The 18,094-nt window shown below is 41.4% G+C and overlaps 2 protein-coding genes across 5 annotated transcripts in view; one reads left to right on the top strand and one right to left on the bottom strand.

Annotated features, from left to right (window-relative positions):
• Positions 1 to 3,684: 3,684 nt before the first annotated feature.
• On the bottom strand, positions 3,685 to 11,099 carry mmadhcb (metabolism of cobalamin associated Db). Of its 2 annotated transcripts, none has more exons than XM_084541451.1 (8): positions 11,020 to 11,099; positions 10,698 to 10,745; positions 8,568 to 8,718; positions 7,747 to 7,964; positions 6,261 to 6,372; positions 5,875 to 6,005; positions 5,441 to 5,527; positions 3,685 to 4,936 (listed from the first exon to the last, which is right to left on the bottom strand). In XM_084541451.1, exons 2-8 carry the CDS (start codon positions 10,704 to 10,706, stop codon positions 4,736 to 4,738), a joined length of 909 nt encoding a protein of 302 aa, XP_084397577.1. In that variant the 5' UTR covers positions 10,707 to 10,745; positions 11,020 to 11,099; the 3' UTR covers positions 3,685 to 4,735. The 2 variants fall into 2 exon arrangements, with proteins under 2 accessions (XP_084397577.1, XP_084397576.1); XM_084541450.1 differs by having other exon boundaries at positions 9,675 to 10,745; positions 11,020 to 11,088.
• A 2,605-nt stretch (positions 11,100 to 13,704) lies between these two features.
• The window catches only part of samd4a (sterile alpha motif domain containing 4A), a 50,786-nt gene continuing 46,396 nt past the window's right edge, over positions 13,705 to 18,094 (top strand). For all 3 annotated transcript variants that reach the window (XM_084541234.1, XM_084541235.1, XM_084541236.1), the window contains exons 1-2: positions 13,705 to 13,866; positions 14,884 to 15,548. In XM_084541234.1, coding sequence (XP_084397360.1) covers positions 15,353 to 15,548 — 196 coding nt within the window. In that variant the 5' untranslated portion in view covers positions 13,705 to 13,866; positions 14,884 to 15,352. The remainder of the gene's footprint in view (positions 13,867 to 14,883; positions 15,549 to 18,094) is intronic.

Here is an 18,094-nt window from a genome sequence, read left to right as displayed (position 1 = left end):
GCATTTCTGCTTGTCTACAGTTTTCTGAACATCCCCTGGACAAGTCAGAAAACTATTGGGGAATTCTTTTGTGGACGGATGAAACTAAAGTAGAATTACTTGGTTTAAATCAGAGGCTCATGAGACAAGACATTGTTTTCCAGCATCAGAACATCATCCCGTCCGTGAAACATCTGGGTGGTAATGTCCTTGTTTAGGCCTATTTTGCTGCTTCTGGGCCAGGATGGATTGTCATCATTGATGGACCAATGAATTCAGAATTATAACAACAAATTCAGGACATCTGTCTGTGATCTGAAGAAAAACTGGGTCATGCTACACAACAAAGACCCCAAGAACACAAGTCGTTGAACAAAGTAATGGTTAAAGAAGAATAATTTTAATGTCAAGGTCAAAGTCCTGACCTCAGTCCAACAGAAAAGTTGTGGAAGGACCTGAAACAAGCAGTTCATGCAGGGAAACCCACCAACATCTCAGAACTGAAGTGGTTCAGCACTGAGGAATGGGCTGAAGAGGACTGATCAGCAGTTACACAAAGGACTCAGACTTCGACTGGCTGTTCGTTTTCAAGTTTCTTCACCTCCTTATTGAACTCCTATTCACCAATTTAGACTGACCATCTACCAGGGCCTCTGTATGCCACTGTTAATGTATTGACTTTAGAAGTCTTTTTCTGTTCATGAAATCAAGTTTTGAATGTTTCCTTGTGTTTCCTGTTTGTCATTTTGTCAGCTCTTCCTTGGTATTTTGTGTCCTGCTCCACTTCCTGTCTGTGTTTTTTCCCTCTGACTACATGACTGGTTTCTCCTTGTGTGTTCCTCCCTCATCAGTTTCACCTGTGTCTCATCCACCCCTCAGCCCCTATGTTTATATAGTCCTGCCTTTCCCTTTTTCCTTTGTAAAGTTGTCAGTGGAGTTACCCTTGTTGAGTCATGCCCATTGAAGTTACCTCTTGTTGATGTAGCCTTGTTTTTCTGGTGTTTCCGTTCCACTCCTCGTTGTTCCTTGTTCCCTGGGTTTTTGTCTCACTTCTGTTCTTTGGATACCATGCAGAAAATAAATTTTGTTCCCCGTTCCTGCGTCCCCTGGTGTCTGCATTTGGGTCTTACCTCTTCACCACACAACCCAACAGGCACATTCCTCCAGAGCAGCACTCCCAGGGACCTCAGTCTGGAGGTCTGTTACTCCTTCAGTGTAGTCCACATTCTGACACTCTGAACCTTTTGTGAACCTCAGAGGTTTCACAAAAGGAAAGCTTGTTCTTCTCTGTGGATGTCCACTTGGAAACCCGTTGGTGGTTGTGTGAGGAAAGTCTCATGACCACAGGTTAGGTTGAGCTGAAGGATTCTGAGGAGGCCCGGGAGTTTTGTACAGACACATTTCTAACTGTGTCTCTCCCAACATGGCTCTTTTATGTTCACAGTGTCTGTCATAGCCTCGGTATGAACGGCTGCACGAGTCTGTTATGAATTCACAACTCTTATCTTTTTAAGCAAGGTTCTTTCCTTTGGAGAATTTTGGACACTACTCACTGCATTTAGACCTTAAGGCAAAAAACGCCTCTTACCTTTTCGATGCGGCCCTGTGCTTATAACCCAAGGGCCAGACGTTGATCAGGCAGCTCATCGCTTTTCTTACAATCCTGTTCGTGACGCCAATTATGTCAAAGAAAGACACGGACTCGGAGAGTTGAGAATTCAGAGTTTATTGCAACAAAGAACAGCTTAAACCAAACACACAGTTATAGTCCCGGTTGATGTACACTGACGTAAACAGTGATATTATCGCCGGAACATGCTGACCCCTTTCCCATCCCGATATCTTAACACTTCAGTGACACTTACAATAATTCTATGGACGGCATCTGAACAATATGTTCACACATTATTAATTTCCAGACACTCGACTCTCGGCTTAAATTTGCATCCATGAATCTACCATAAGATTTGTCCAAAAATATTTAAAGAGAGATATACTATACGTACGTATACTAACCTTTATTCTAAATAGGCAACGGTATGTGTCTGAATACTAGACGTAGATAGATGCGGATACACCCATGACAAATACAATTTTACACCTTAGCTAGTGCACAGAATGTACCCTGTTTAATGTTAACAATGGATTGTGCTGGAGGTTTGTATTCTAACGGATGTAAAGCCGATCCCTGAAGAAAGAAGATATTAAGATGAAGCGTGTGTGAATGTAAAACAGTTGAATAAAGTGAGCAGCCGATGGTTTGCAGGAGTCTTCTCTAGGTAAATGGGTTTTGTTTTCTAGGGTTTGGTTAGTCAATCAATCTACAGACCCCAGATGATGGTAACAGGTAACTCCGAACTCAACGGGGACTAGCACTAGCGTATCATAACAAAATATTGGTAAAATTAATGCGTTATTTAGAGGCTGCGTTTCGGTGCCCCAGTCACTCCCACTATATGGATATACGCGGATCAAAATATCGTCCGAATGACTCCAAATGACACCAAAGTTATATGGGTGAGTAAAAGAACGTATTTTATGCCAGAAATAAGGTCCAGGTTGTAAAAAACGGTAGTTCCCCTTGAAATACCAGTAACAGCAGATTCAAGATGTATGACAATTCACTCTATGTTAAGTAGTGTGCTAGCAGGCTGGACCATGCTCCCTCCTAATAAAAGGACAGTTAGTTTAATGACTCACTCAGCTAAAGCTGGGACACACTACACAACTTTCACAGTCTTTACAGATTTTTAAAAGACCAGGAGTACACACTAACAGACTGGCTTCAGCAGATTTGTGAGGAGGACAGTGGTATCGGTAATCAGTTCACACTACGCGACTGTGTCCAGATTTGTCTCAAAAAATTCAAACATGTTTGATTGACTGCGACTGAGGTCGGGTCGGGTCTGGTCTTGTTTAAAATCTTACATCTTGTAGTGTGTCCTCAGCTTAAGACACATAAGTAGGATTGTCATTCTTTCTGATGACGCGGTGTCTGAGGCTTCATGCTGTAATTTGGCTGACTGATCCGTTGGTCATATTTTCCAGCAAAGCCTTCAAGCAAACAGCGGGCTGCTTTGATTTGTAGGCAAGCTGCTCATTCGACAGTCACACCAGGCCTGTACCTCATCTTTTAACAGCAATCACACACGTCTGAGTCCACACCGCTCTGTTCGTCAGCGCCGATTTGTGGTGCACACAGTAAACACAGCATCCTGCCTTGTGGTTTCACTCTAGTCCAGCAGGGCTGTGGTTATATTAAACCTGTGTCATGGCGTTACTGGTTGATGGTGACTATTCAGCTTGCGCACAATAAAACTACTACTTCATAGAGGAAAAACTATTATTGATATATAAAATATGACATTTAAAACTATGTGTTCATTTGTGCAAAGGAAAAAAATGAGGCTCGTGACCGTGAGACATCGTATTTACTATTTACACCATAGCCAAACTCACTCACTACGCAGCGGTGTCTGAAGTGGATATAACTGCAAGTCAGAAACAACAAATTCAACTAAATCCGCACAGTCCCAAAAACAATCTGATAGTCATCAAAGGTACCCAAGCATGCATAAGCAGACATGCGCTTTCTGTGAACAGCACACATACTTCCAACAGTTTAATTCCATATAAATTTCCTTAATCTGTCATACTTGCATAGTATATAAAAGCCCTGAGACTAATTTACGTTATAATATATAATACACTAAAACACATACAAAGACCACACTGAGTAGCTGATTTCAGCTCTTTGAACACACTGTCAAACCGAATGGTTTTGTTTTATTATTTTTCACTGTTCCATTTGTTCAGCACTTCAGTCAAGGTCTGTGGTTTTTAAATGTGCTTTATAAATAAAACTGACAAGTTTTTTTACGATAGGACAAAACGTGTTAAGTGAACCAACCCATGGAAGATTACTGTTCCTTCACTTTTATTGTAAAATGTTGTTCATCCACTGGACCGGGGGTGACAAGCACACAACCCACGAGAGGAATTAGAAAAGTGGGAAAATTACACAGAAGACATTAACTGCGATTTTTCAATTGAGATCAACTGGGCTGTATGTGGCCCCAGAACTAAAATGAGTTCAAGACCCCCACATTAGACAGATTAAATCAGTTTGATACGATGGATAATTCAGGTTTACAACATCATCAAAAGAAACAAAGTCAAGCTGCCGTATGTTTGTAGGCCAACGGGTACACCTGCAGGTTATGGTCTTCACCAAGAGAAATCCAGCCCCTGTCAATGCCGATGCTGGGAGGATGAGGTGGTCAGAGATCAGATCCGTCAAATGCAAACTGCGTTCTGGGCGTGTTCACACCTGAACTATATGCAGGTCATGTGTGATCAGATTAAGAAGGTCTGAACAGGGCCTTGGCGTGCCCCGGCTTCTTGTGAGCAGTCGTTTGTCTTTCTACATGATCCCATCATAAACTGGCAATGTGTCCAGGGTGGGTGTACCCCACATCTCAACCAATGATAGATAGCTGCGATAGGATCCAGCGACCCTCTTGAGAATAAATGGTAATACATCACCGATGAATGAAAGCCAAGGTTCAGGTCGGCTCACTGAGCAGAATAATCCAGTGGTAGGAGGCTAATTCCACAACCCAAAAAGTTAGAAGCTCTTGGAGGAATACGTTTATTCTTAGTGTTCTTAATGATTTTTATTAGAAGCCTAGAATACAATCACAGACGAGTCAAATACATTAACCACCTATATTTACACAGCTGTAGTCCATTAAACTTATGCTGATTTTTCCAGCAAATTGTCTGTTATAAGGCTGCTGGGCGGCGCGTCGGTGAATAGCGTCCCCACCAAAGCATGAGTCCCCCACAGAAAGTGTCGGATCACTTTGCAGCAGCCCAGGTCCTCAATCTGAAAGCCCAGTTGACGGAATCTTTCATCCGTCTCAAACAGTGTGTTGTTGGTGTACATGCCAAAGAACTGAGGAAGAACACACATTTATTGTGGTTATCTGGCCAAATATATCACCTGGGAAAAAAAAGTAGTAGTGCTTGTACTGAAAGCAATAGCGCAGGTTTGTTACAGAATTACGTTTCAAAATGTCTGAAATCTGCATTTCAGCAGTAATGAATAGATCAGGGTAAAATTACTTTTACAATTAAGGCCTAGCCTCTTACTACGAAATCTTGAGTTAATTTAAAAGATCCTGTACACAGGGAGTAATCCACATCACCTTGGGAGAGTTTTACAAAGAGACGCTTTGATTCTGGCTTAGGTCAAACTAAACGTCGGACACGAGACAGATGTTTAAATTTATCTGTTACACAGAGCTGTCTAGACTTTGACCATGGACTAATCTCACTAGAATTCTGCACCAACATTTAAGACGTAGTTCATTTTTCTTGCAGGTGTTGAGATTTGATGGGCAGATTCTGTACTCTCTTGCCAGTACTCTGTCAGCACTGAGTGACGTCTGTATCTTACCGGCTGGCCTGACAAGGGGTCGATGAAATCAGCCCAGTATCCTTTGCTCTGAAGGGCCATACAGATCTCCTTCGCTCCCTCCACAAACTGAACAGAAGAAGAACTCATTTAGTAGTTTGCACTTGTCCACGTGGCCATATGTAATTATATTTTCTTCTGTAGCAGTGCTTTGCAAACATCTGAACAAAAAAAAAAAGTATTTATACTTGCTTTTTGCCATAAAATATACACCTGCAATTTAATGCCTTTTGTTTACTGTGAACATAATTGCATGTTTAAACTAACTGTGATCACAATGATTGCTTGTACAACATGATGCAAATTAAGTAAAGGCTGCCCCTTACGTGGACATCAATGTAAAAATTGATTGTGAGAGTCGTCTATAGCCGTCTCATCTGTACACCACATGTGATTAACTGCAGACACCGGTTCACCTTGTCTTGCATCCGCTCTCGCTCCTGCTCCACCGCAGCGCTCCACGACGTCATGTCATTCTTGGTCTTTTGTGTCACGGTGACGACCATCATACCGGTGGACGGAGCCTCGGGAAACATGGACTGGAAATCTGTTCACCACATAATCGGGAAACACGTTAGACAGAAACACTGCTTCTGATCCACAAGACATTTCCTTTAGTGTAAAGAAATACAATTCAAAAACATTTGAATTGCAAAGTGCGCATTGGTCCTTTACAAAACACAACTGCTAAGACAACATGAAAAATGCTTTTGCGTCTTTCTTAATAAATACACCAGATAATGACAACGGCAAAGATGGATGTTATGAATAATGTTTGAAGAATACAGTATCAGTGTTGTACCTTTCTTTAAGCGTTTGGGACAAGGCTGTATGGCACACTCTACAGTTGAGCTGTACTTAAAGACCTGTTCTGTTGTACTGGCATCCTGAGAAGAGGCTGAGTCATCTTTCCCCTGAGAGAGAAAGAGACAGAGATACAGTGTTGCTTAGAGGTTTTTGCGCAACTTCTGAACTTTCTACATTTCTGCATAAAAATGACTCAAAACATCAGAGAATTTTCACACAAGTCATGAAAGTAGACTGGGAACCCAGTAAAAATAATGAAACATTATACTTGTGTATTTAAGAAAATAAGCCAATATTACACATCTGTGAGTTTGAAAAGGTTGGAATCAGCAAATCCACTGTCAGACTGTCAACAAATGGAGGAGATTTAAGACGACTGTTACCCTCCACGGGAGTGGTTGACCAAGAAAAGTCCTCCAAAAGGAAGATGCGTAATAGTCCCAGAGGACTAGGCCAACTAGGTCCTACTGCTCAAGGTTGCTGACGCCCTCTTAGAGCGTAACATTCCTGGAAATGTACGTAGCTTAGTTTTATAGGTCAACTTACAACTTGTGAATGCACCAAAAATAAGCACTGACACGTCTCAGAAACAACTGATAAGGACACAACGACGACTCCCAGCCTCTGACCATCAACCAACCATCGGACTAAATTCACTGTAATAGTCCTAATATTCAGCTGCTCAGCTACAGCTGGGAGTGGTTTCCGTTTTAGTAAGTGCGCAATGCCTTCGTCTTCTTTTGGGACCTGGCAGGTTTGATATTACTGCCCTCTGCAGGATAAAGTATTAACTTTCAGGCGTCTGGGTCTGAAAAATGAATCTCCATCACTTTTGACAGCTGGATAAGAACATTTTTCAACATCTTTTAGTAAACTTGACGACACGTCAACGTATTCTATGCAGATCGACGTTTTTAACGTAGTCGACGTCATCAGTGACGAGTCGTTGAATCCCTACTGATGATGGACATTTATCAACTTCAACTGCATCACGGTTTGCTCAGTTCCACTCACTCAGTGTGTTAAAGCTGACAGTGTGAAGCTCAACACAGCTGACCGGACACCGCCTAGTGTTTTAGTGGCGTAATTACAAAACAATGCCGACACACCAGCATAGCCCCCCACGCTGCAGGTCTCCCTTAGAGTGGTTGCAAGAGTACAAGCCTAGCTTAAGACTAGAGGTGGGCAACAGCATGCAGCAGCTGTGGAAAGCTACCTAGCTACTGTGCTGTGGAACACTGTATTCCTGTGGGTGTATAAATAGCACAGTCACTATTAGCAGGTTGAGTTCTTTGCAAATATATTTCTCCTGATACACAAGTCAACAAATTTGTGTCACTTTGAAAGATTTTCTTCACATCAGTATATGACTTCTCAAGAGTCAACCAAATGCATGAAGAAAACAACAACAACAACAACAAAAAAAAAAACTGGAGGGGAGCTACGGTCTGTAACAACACGTTAACATTTTTAAGACTTACACAGAATTCCCCGATGCACTGGCCCAGTGACAACTTGTCGTTTTCGTTGCTAGACTCAACAGGCAGCACATCAGGGACCTTCTTGTGTAGCGGGCTCTTCTTCTGATCTGCAAGTCCATGCAAGTGGCAGTCAAAACCGACATTGCCAGGCAGCTGGAATCGCTGGTCTTTGGGTACAAAAGGCCCCGTGCTCTCATCGGGCTTCACCGTCTGTGGTCCTTAAAAAGGAGACGTAAGGGAAAAGAAGAGGTGGATTTAGATATGGGCGAGATACTGCCATGGGGGGGGTAGTGGAGGCGCCATTACTGAAGTTAGCCGAGGGCACTGAGCAGGTTAGAACTGCCGCCGGGAAAAGAGCATGAAAAACAAGGTTTCTCAAAAAATACATTTACTCTGGGTCTTCACCAAAATATTTTTTAAACACATTCCAGGCTTTGTGTTGCTGCTCAAAACTGACAGCCTATATGTCCATAACAAGACACACTGTGTAGACTGCCTGGCCAAAAAGTTGCCACGTGGATTTAACTAAGCAAATAGGTACGAGCCTCCTAATGGAGAATTACTGCATGGACGATTATCTTTCAGCTGGCAACAAGTTATTTAACCCCAACTGATGCGATGAGTAGCTTCTCATTTCTTAAACAACCATGTTGAAAGACACATCCTGTGGTCGTGGAAAAGATGCAACACTGGATGGAAATAAATCTTGTTTTTTGTTTTTGGCCAGGCAGTGTAATAGATTTCTCATTTCACATTTTATAATCAAATCCAGTTAATTAATGTTCTAATGCAAATAATAAGTAAATAAATAAATGACATACCCGTGTCAGAGGGAGTGACGGTCACCTGTGGCTCACCAGAAGATCCAACAGAAGATCCAACAGCAGAGCAGACTTTGGCTCCAGCTGCATGATTCACCAACACATGGAGCCCAGGGAGGTAACTGACCAGCTTGGGTTTGTTGGACAGAACCTGGAGACAAAATCAAACGAAACACGCCGCCATATAAATGCTGGCCTCTCTCATGCTCACGTCCAAAACAGACAGTGTTTAGTGAGCATTCAAAATAAATAAGACCATTAGACGGTTGGCATTTATCAGTTCAGCATCTCTGCATGAAAAGGCTCAGAGTCAGTACATCCCATACATTTCCTTTTAGATGCAGCAACAACAATTCAGAATTACTTTTGGCTTTTAATCAAACACAGCCCAAAATTCAAAAATTAAAACAACCAAAATTATAACCCATCACTGTATGGAACATTTAGATGGGAATATGTTACTATGAATGTGAAAGGTTCATTTTCCACTGCGGTCACCTTTGTTTTGCACAATCAGTCTTAATCCTGAAATAATTATATTGCAGGAGTCTGGGGTCAGTCTCGTTTTCCAAAACACAAGTACAGCACCAGTGATCTAGGGCCTCGTACCCGGTTTGACCTCCTTTCTGATTAATTATTTTATCGATTGCCAAACAAGATAAATCTAGTGACTCTGGCGGAGTCTTCATCCATTTAATTCCCACTGATGCTACGCAGGATGCAACAGCAGTCTGCCTGGGATCTCTTTCCTGGAAGAAACAGCGTTAATTCCTTTGGCTACTGTGTGCAGTTTCCTTGGATATGTGCAGTAGGGTTGTCTGCACTTGTATTGATAACGCAGAGTTCGCAATTAAACATTTATGTCCAGGATGGCAAAATATTACAGATTTTCCACTAACCTTGTCCATGAGGGCGGGGGCAACCTTTAGTGCTGCATCAGAGCATGAAGGTTCTATGAGAAATGAGCTAAAATAGCTCCGCGAAAAACTGATCAGCAGTTACCGGAAATTTTTATCTGTCGTTGTTGTTGCTGCAGAAGAGGGTCACATCACACACTGAAAACAAGGGTTCGATTACTTTTGCAACTCTGATATATAGGCTACATACCGTATGACTCATTTTCTTGACCCAACAGATGCACAAGTTGGATTGGGTTCTCTTTGTCCACTCTCAGGATTTGAAATTTTGCTGATATTTTGAGTAACTGTTCTGCAGAGCGAAGAACTTCTTCCAGCCAGTTCAAAACCCACACTAAATTGGACCTAAGGCTGGCTCAACATGGCTTTCAATTTATAATCTTGATCAGTTTGCTAATGTTCAGAAACGCTTCACTGTCTCCTGAAGCCGAAGCGACCCTGTGGCGTAGGCAGTGACGTCAATACAAAATGGCGTCTCTCTAACTAGCCTGCTGGAAGATACGAAAAATAAACTTCTTAAATCTGTGGATTCAAGACCTTTTTTTTTCAAATTTTAGCCACGATTAGTTTTTTGTTTTTTTTTGCCCCAATATAGTTCTTCTCTGACACCAGGACCAAAACATGCATGCTTCATTTCCCCGTGAGTGGGAGAGAGAGACGATTGCTGCCACTCAACCTTATTGAAGCCTCAGGGGTTTTGGATGTGACAGTTGTAGAGAAGCAACAGAAAAGTGTAGTACTGCTACAGAGGTGCAGTCGTACACACTTGTGTCTGTGTGTGGAAAATCGTTCTGAAACTTAGCTCTGTATGAAGACTGACCAGCTGCTTGGGTGCTGCTGGAGGCGAGCTGACATAGGGGCTAAGCTAAGGGCTGGAGTATGGTTATTATCTACGCTGCAGAGCCTCGCCTCCGGTGCTTTAAAATGACTACAACTATTACACGTGCCATTATCGCTAAAGAATGGGTGGGGCAATACATAAACATCTAACACATCGAGGAGGAGAGGCAAAGGGAGAAACAGAAACCACTGCTAACAGCTAAGCTAACTGATCTGAGTTTGCACCTTATCACAGGTACACGCAAAATAACGTAAGCAGGAAAACATGTGTTTGTGTACGAAATACACGAAATAGTGTTTTTACTGCATGCTTGACATCTCTATTTACACACGAGAGGGGCTATAATATCACAAACAATCCCACATGACTTACACGGATCATCCTGGCGTTCCTCTGTTTATTTGCAGTGTCCAACAGTTTCTGTAAAAGTAGATAACGGTGTGATTAAGAACCATTTTCAAACAGATCTATAATGGTATAGTCTAAAATAAAGTAAAAATGCATATATATATATTGTGGGTGTTTTAGCCTACGAGGAGCTTGAACAACTCAATTCTTAAACTTTATAAACTTCAGTTCTTCTTTAATTACTTGCGTCGCTGAATCTTGTGAGCCTCAGATTTCCGAGAAAAAATAGCTTAAAAAAGGATATAACCATGCACACACACACACAAAAAACAGAACAGGAACTTACCTAATGTTTCAATGTAAACATTTGCAATGTTGAGGGACGACGTAACTATCGCCTCTGATTCTCTTCGTGCTGTTTGCTTCACCTTGAACTCGCGCATGCGCTGTAGTGATGGAGGCTCGTCGGTCTGCCTCTTAGAGAAAACAGCGGATTACCGCCACCACTGGTGTGGGGCTCTTTTCATATATAGTCTATATACTCTATATAGTAGGGCCATAGACTGTATAAATACTGTGCGAATATATATATATATATATATATATATAGTAAACTGTCTATGGGTGTAGCCCCTTTATTCTTCTTCTTCGGATTTTAACAGTAATATCTCAGTAATAATATATACAGTGACTAAATCGCGTTAGGGATATTCTGTAAAGAAAGTGTACACCTCCCAACAATAATTTTATTTTTTAAAAATCATATGTTAAGTTCCTTCTTAAAGCAAAAAAACAAACAACAACAAAAAAAAAAACTTTTTGTCTGGACTGAGGGGAAAAAAAATTTTTTTTCCCCCCCTCAGGCCAGACATGGTGAATATTAGATAAATGAAAATTAAAAAATGCAAAGCCAGCAACAACCGATACACAATAGTAGTAAAAATACAGTAAAGTAAATTGCAACTGAGGGATGTAAGTGCACCAAGTTTTATGGCTTGGGATTTTCCAACAGTTGTTTTTAATACTACATTTAATTCTTTGTTAATTTCACTTCTTTTTGAAGTACGTTCCAAGTGGGGCGGTGTGGCATATGGACTTTTGTGTTTGAAAATTTTGGTGACAACAACAATAAGATTGTTAGTTAAAATTTCCTGCTTTTGGGTGTTTAAGGGGTATTTTGTTACTGTGAAGCATCATCCAAGGGGGGCGGTTTGGCATAAATAAAATAAAAATAAATACATATATTTGTGTATATTTTTATATATATCTTGTTCATTCTACCTGACTATATATTTATATTTATATTTATATATTTTTTACCCCTTTTACTGACAGTAATTTCTCCTGTCTCTGTGTAATCTATCATCTAAAACTACAGGGGCAGCGTCCTATATCTGCCAGGAGGTGGCAGTAATATACTGTGTACACTTTTAACAACAGCTCAGGTTGATATTGTTTTTCACAGTGAATGAAATCCAAACGTTACCAGGATATTAATAAAGAATCTAACCGATGGCATGCTGTCAAACGAAGTTAATTAACTATATGTTTCTTTTTTTTATTGTTAATTTAAGTTTTGTATATTCTCACAGTGTGATTTTGTAACATACTGTTTGTTAATTTTACAATATGTTTTATTTAAGTGTAATGCATGATTCCCTTCGACTTTGTAAATATGAACTTTGTAAAGAAATTAACACGCCTTAACTGAATGGCTAGATCGAGATTGCCATGGATTTAGGGCTCGTGTTAAAAGCTGATTAAACTGAGGTCAAACTGTATGGGTAAAGCCAGTATTCACTTTCTTTCGCGCTATGTTCTTATTCGACGTGTTACGGTAAACGCATGCAAAAACAGCCCTTCAAAATTAGAGCAAAGTCATTTTACAATCTTTCACCCTGTCAATCAGTAAATGGTGAAATAAGAAAAATCTCATCAAATGTATAAATAAATAACAATTAATAACTAATTGCTATTTACTGTAATAATATATTGAATTGCATTAAAATGCTATCTATAACTGACTATACAATTAGTTATAGTTTCAAGAATTTGAAAACTATAGGTACAGTTATTGGTCTGCTTCAAATCACTCAGTAATATTTAAGAAAAATACCTAATTTAAAGGAAACTCCCTGTTTCCTCAAGCTAATTCGAATTTGAGACCAATATCAGACCATTCTGATGGTCTGATATTGGTCTCAAAGTGGCTTGTATTTTGGCTGTTTTCCCTTTAATTGTTTAACTGTTCCCTGTTTTCACAGAAAAACTCCACTCCTGATAGTACAACAAATCTAAATTCCAGTACAGAATACAAAATATAAGACGACAGAATGATCTTATATTTCCTGGGTGACACTCTGAAGTTGTGTACTATCAGGGTGACATTGAATTAGTCTGTTTTTATTTATTTATTTTTTCTTCCTTATTATTGACTAATGTGGAAAAAAACAACACATTTTATATAGTTAGTTTGTTTGGAATTCATATACCGTATATAATTGTTGTAAATAATAATAATTTATTATTTCTTATTTATTTATAAATTTTTATTCGTTCATCATTTGCTGATTGACAGAGTGAATGAATCGCTGCAAAATCACTTCGCTTTTGTTTTGAAGGGTTGGCTTTGCATGCGTTTACCGTAACGCTTCGAAAAAGGAGATGGCGCGAACGAAAGTGGGGACCGCTGGCAACGCACGACCCCCATGCCCATTTTTGAAGTATCCGAGTTTGGGCGGAGTAAAGCACAGCCAACATGGCGACCGCGGGCCCCGCCCAATTAAGGCTTCAAACTTTAAAAAAAATAACTTTTTTGTACGATGTTTTATTGAAGACAAGAATAGTACAGAGATATTATACAACATTCAGCCATACCAGCTCATAAACGAGGTTAAATATTGGACAAAATCCTGCTTTTGGCTTCAAACTCGCTCTTCAGATAGCCAATAGGTGACGTCACGGTGGGTTTGTCCATTGCATATACAGTCAAATGTTTCAGAGCAGAGAGGAGTCGGTCTGCAGGGGAGAGACAGAGGGAAAGTTAGTCAAGATGGCAAATCTCACTGACATGGAGTGAAGGGGCACCGCTCCTCCCCACAGGAAAAAAAAAACACACACACACACAAAACAAAGCAAAAAACCCGAGCCTGTCGGCCGTCTCGAGACAAACCCGACGATGCAGACCCCGCAGGTAGGAACCATCAAGCTTTCAACCGTTAACTCTGACTATTCAAACATTCAAACTGAAGTTTTCTCGCTTTTTTTTTTTTTTTTTTTTTTTTCTGTCGCTGCTTTGTCCGCTTTCTTAATTTCTCATCTTCAAGTAAGAACAAAAAATGGACTTAAACGTTTATCAGAACCAGCCTTTGTGTTAAAATTACACTAGTTTACCAGTTTTAATTAGCAACGGTTACTGGGAATTTATAGCCGTTGATGCTAACGGTGCTGAGAATTCTGCTAACTTGTGTCTTAAAGGTGCTACACGGCGATTCCTGTCGAATATATATATGTATATATGGCTTTAAAAAAAGAGACAGAGACATAGATAGAGGTATTTATTGATAGTTATATGTTTCGTTTTTACTTTTTCCAAACTGCTCACTCACTCACACACACACACACATTCGTATCCGTCCCTGTGTGCTGATGAAGCAGAGTGACAGTTTTAGACGGGGGCTAACGCTGAGCCTCTGGAGCCTGGAGTCCGCTCCTAGCTTACTACTCGGCTAAAACTACACCACCGCCGCCGCCGCCCATCATTGGGTTAAAATACGGCAGTTTTTAACAGTGACCTGTCATTAAAGAACCGGGGGGGGGAAGTCGCTTCTAGCGGCCGTCGTGTCGGTAACCCGGCGTCCTTTGGAAAATTCCGGGATGCAGCGCCAGGAGTACCGACCTCTGTATTTTTAGGAATGGGTGGATACCAGAAACGAGAAATTGTTTATTTTTGTCTCAGCGGTGAATGCCACAACCCTGTGCGCACAGGAGACGCCGAGGAGGCGACCTATAAATGCGTGTATGAGTTTTTTTTGTTGTTGTTTTTTTTTTTTTTCTGGAGGCCGGCTTCTTTAAAACCATCTGCAGAGCTGAAGCAACAGGGACTCTGTCGCATTTCTAGTGAGGCTATCGCTTTAGGATTCACCACATGTGTGTGTGTAAAAGATTTTGTTTAAGTGTGCCCTTTTTGTCCCTTGACATCCTCCTGCAGACCTGTGAGGGATTCCCCGAAGAAAAATGAAGCTGATGTGACACAGAGTGTACTGGAAGAAAGCTGACTCATCAAATATCAATCCCTCTGAGAGCGCCTAAGCAGCTGAGAGCAGCTGGATCACCTAATGCCTAGTTAGAAGAGCAGCTCACCCCCTCTTCAGCCTCCACAACGGAGATTATCAGACAGGAGAAGGCAGCATCGAAATCTCGCCAGTAGGAATATATCCAACGCCGTCTGCTGGCTTTAACTCAGCCCAGCAGAGACTCCTGTCCCAGCTAATGATGCGCAGATCCAGCTGAACTTCCCCTGACTGACCTCCTCCACGCCTACCAGCCACAACCATCTCAACCATCCATTGATTTTTTTTTTTTTGCCTAAAACTCAGAGCAGCTTCTAGCTACCTTTCTCAGCCCGGCCTGGCCAGGCGCCGCCACAAGTCAGCCTGCCTTCATCCACCTCGCAGACCATGATGTTTCGCGATCAGGTGGGCGTGCTAGCCAGCTGGTTCAAGGGGTGGAATGAGTGCGAGCAGACGGTGGCTCTGCTGTCGCTGCTGAAGAGGGTGAGCCGGACCCAGGCTCGCTTCCTGCAGCTCTGTCTGGAGCACTCCCTGGCCGAATGCACCGAGCTGCAAGTCCTGGAGGGAGAGGCCAACAATCCAGGTAGGAGAACCCACAAACGCATCATCCCCCCCTTGACATAACGATGATACATTTACAGACACATTGCTCAGAATGTGTTATTCTCCTTCAGCAACTACATAGTTCATTGTGGCAACACGGAAAACTAAACGGTTAATTTGAAGCTCCGTTTCAACTTCTGTGAATTGGCAGCACTTGTTACAGAAGAGAAGAGTGGTATTACATTCACTTGTCAGTTCACTCATGATCCTGTATTAAATCCCTGCTTATGACTAACAGCGTCACATAGTAGGGAATTCAGCTGGATGTTAGTTTTGGAGGATGTCGTGTCGGGACAACACAATGCAGTTCAGTAATACTCCAAAACAGAAACACAGTTGAATCAGCAGCTCTCTGTTATTTAAAAAAAATACTGAATCGCCTTCATGAAGAAGAGATTAAGCACAGGACTGTTTACAATAGAAAGTGTTTATTTTCACTAGTGTACCTAATGAACTGGAAAGTGAATGTCATCAAGCAGTATATCTTGTGCCCCCTGACTAGTTGAGATTTTACTGTATTCCCCAGTTGCATATGTTAGCATCACATTACTTCAGTGTTTCATCTCTTTTCTGGCCACAGAGACAAAGCGTCACATTGTCAAATCTTACAATTTGTTCCACGTTTTGCAAATCAGTTTACAAAATGAGACGCCCGGGGGGTGTGGGGCTGGGGGGGGAGCTCTGGGTGCGTTTTGTTGCATCAGACTGCAGCGTGGCCATGGAAACAAAAACCCTGGCAACGGACTGGGCTTATGAAAAATAGAAAGTAAGTGTTGCTTCTCCTGCGATGGACGGCGAGCATCTCTGTGTTACCTATGGCAACATCTGCAGGCAGCGACACATCTGCTTACTTCCAGTGGGATGACACGGTGGCACTCACACGTAGTACTGCATAATGGAGAGTGAAATGTCTGGTCCTTGTTATATTAGATAAAACTGGAGACTTTAAGCACACCATATGAAACTTTTTCAGCGGGCCCCTCCCAAAGCCAGGCTTGTTCATGCAGTCGGAGATCAAAGTAGACTAAAGATTTGGGGAAGCGATTGTTCTTACTCAACAACAGCCTTTCTTCTCTCTCTCGTTTTCATTTGAGAATACACTTGGTCATGGTTGAGTCAAAGGGACGCTGTCTGATGATCTTTGTGGTGATGAACAGTCAAATTTCACTCTTCTGTTCTGTGTAAATCTTCATGTCCCAGCTAGCCGTACTCGAAAAATTGAAACTACAATATGCACCCTTGTTTCAAAGAAACTAGTTTAAGTTATTTATTTGAAATAACACAGTCGTTGGCATTTTGTGGTTTTATTTGAATGATGTCCTGAATCATTCTGATCGGCTGATGACTGCCTGCTTCCTCTGTGTGTCGTCAGGGAGGGAAGGCTGTTGTTGTGAGGCCGTGCAACCAAGCCTGCTCCCTGTAGACCACATATGTAGAACTACTGTTATATTTAATTTGCTGTCTTTTGTATTTATTTAATGTTTACTTTTCCTTGTCTTGTGTGCAATGTCCTTGACGCTATATTATCTTATCTTATCTACATCATAACAGGCTCTTAAATACTAAAGACAAATATGTTTTTCTTAATTCTTAATAATTCATCCTTTTTCTGTCTGTGCACATCAATGATCAAGATGCATTTACAAGGCAAACTACATAGTTCTGTGGACAAGTCAACAAGTAAGACTGCATGAATCTCTGGCACTGTGGAATCAATCTGAAGATTTCAACACATTTCTACCCTCCGTAGCTCCAGATTAAATTTTAAGGCACACCTTTATGTTTTTCTCACCTGTGTCAGCTTGTGGTCACTTTCTGTGTTCACTGATTCAGCAAAGTAAGGTGGCCTGTTTCAGTGCTGTGTAGACTTCACGTCAGAACACACATGGAGCTGAAAAGGCGGCCTAGAAGGTTGTCTGGTTACGTGATCCCTCTGGTATGTTGTGGTAGCTTGTTTGAGTGCTTTTGCACTTGGTTAGGGCTGATATATCCGTCTGTAGTTTCACTGGAGAAGTACTGATATTTCTTACTGCTGCTGCTATTCAAGGAAGAGTATTCATTTTTTTTTTTTTTTTTTATCACTGCAGATGTGTTGTTGTAGCCTGACGAGCCAGACCCACATTAAATGTAGGGTCTGGGCACTCTCCATAGACAGGGCTCAACCGGAGGGGTGGGATAAACGGTTGTCTTTCAAACTCCCTCTCCACGCAATAGGATAGCGCTACAACCAATCAGAGCAACGAAGAAGGTGACGTAGTCAGAGCGACGGAAAAGAGAGTTCCTTGCATGTGTTGTGGAAAAAACTTATCCTAATAGATATTAAGTAGTTCTTGTTACATCCTGTTTTTTTTTTGTTTTTTTTATGAGTTCGCCTACAGGTTGAGTTTCTCCTGCATTAATAATAATAAAAAGCTGTGGATCAAACTTTTGCCGTATCCGGTTGACAAAACTCCAAATACATCCTTCTTTTGTAAGAACGACCTCAGTGCAGTTTCTTGTTCTTATCTCAGAGAAAAGCTCAACTTC

Source organism: Chelon labrosus (assembly GCF_963514085.1).
Source record: "Chelon labrosus genome assembly, chromosome: 3".
Taxonomy (NCBI): Eukaryota; Metazoa; Chordata; class Actinopteri; order Mugiliformes; family Mugilidae; genus Chelon; species Chelon labrosus.
Note: the sequence above shows the minus strand (reverse complement) of the source record. Positions and strands in the feature narration are given on the sequence as shown.

Coding starts and splice junctions, on each gene's coding strand:
- mmadhcb (XM_084541450.1), bottom strand. Junction 6,006..6,260: donor TCCCAAACGCTTAAAGAAAG/GTACAACACTGA, acceptor TGTGGTGAACAG/ATTTCCAGTCCATGTTTCCC. Junction 4,937..5,440: donor ACCCCTTGTCAGGCCAGCCG/GTAAGATACAGA, acceptor GTTCTTCCTCAG/TTCTTTGGCATGTACACCAA.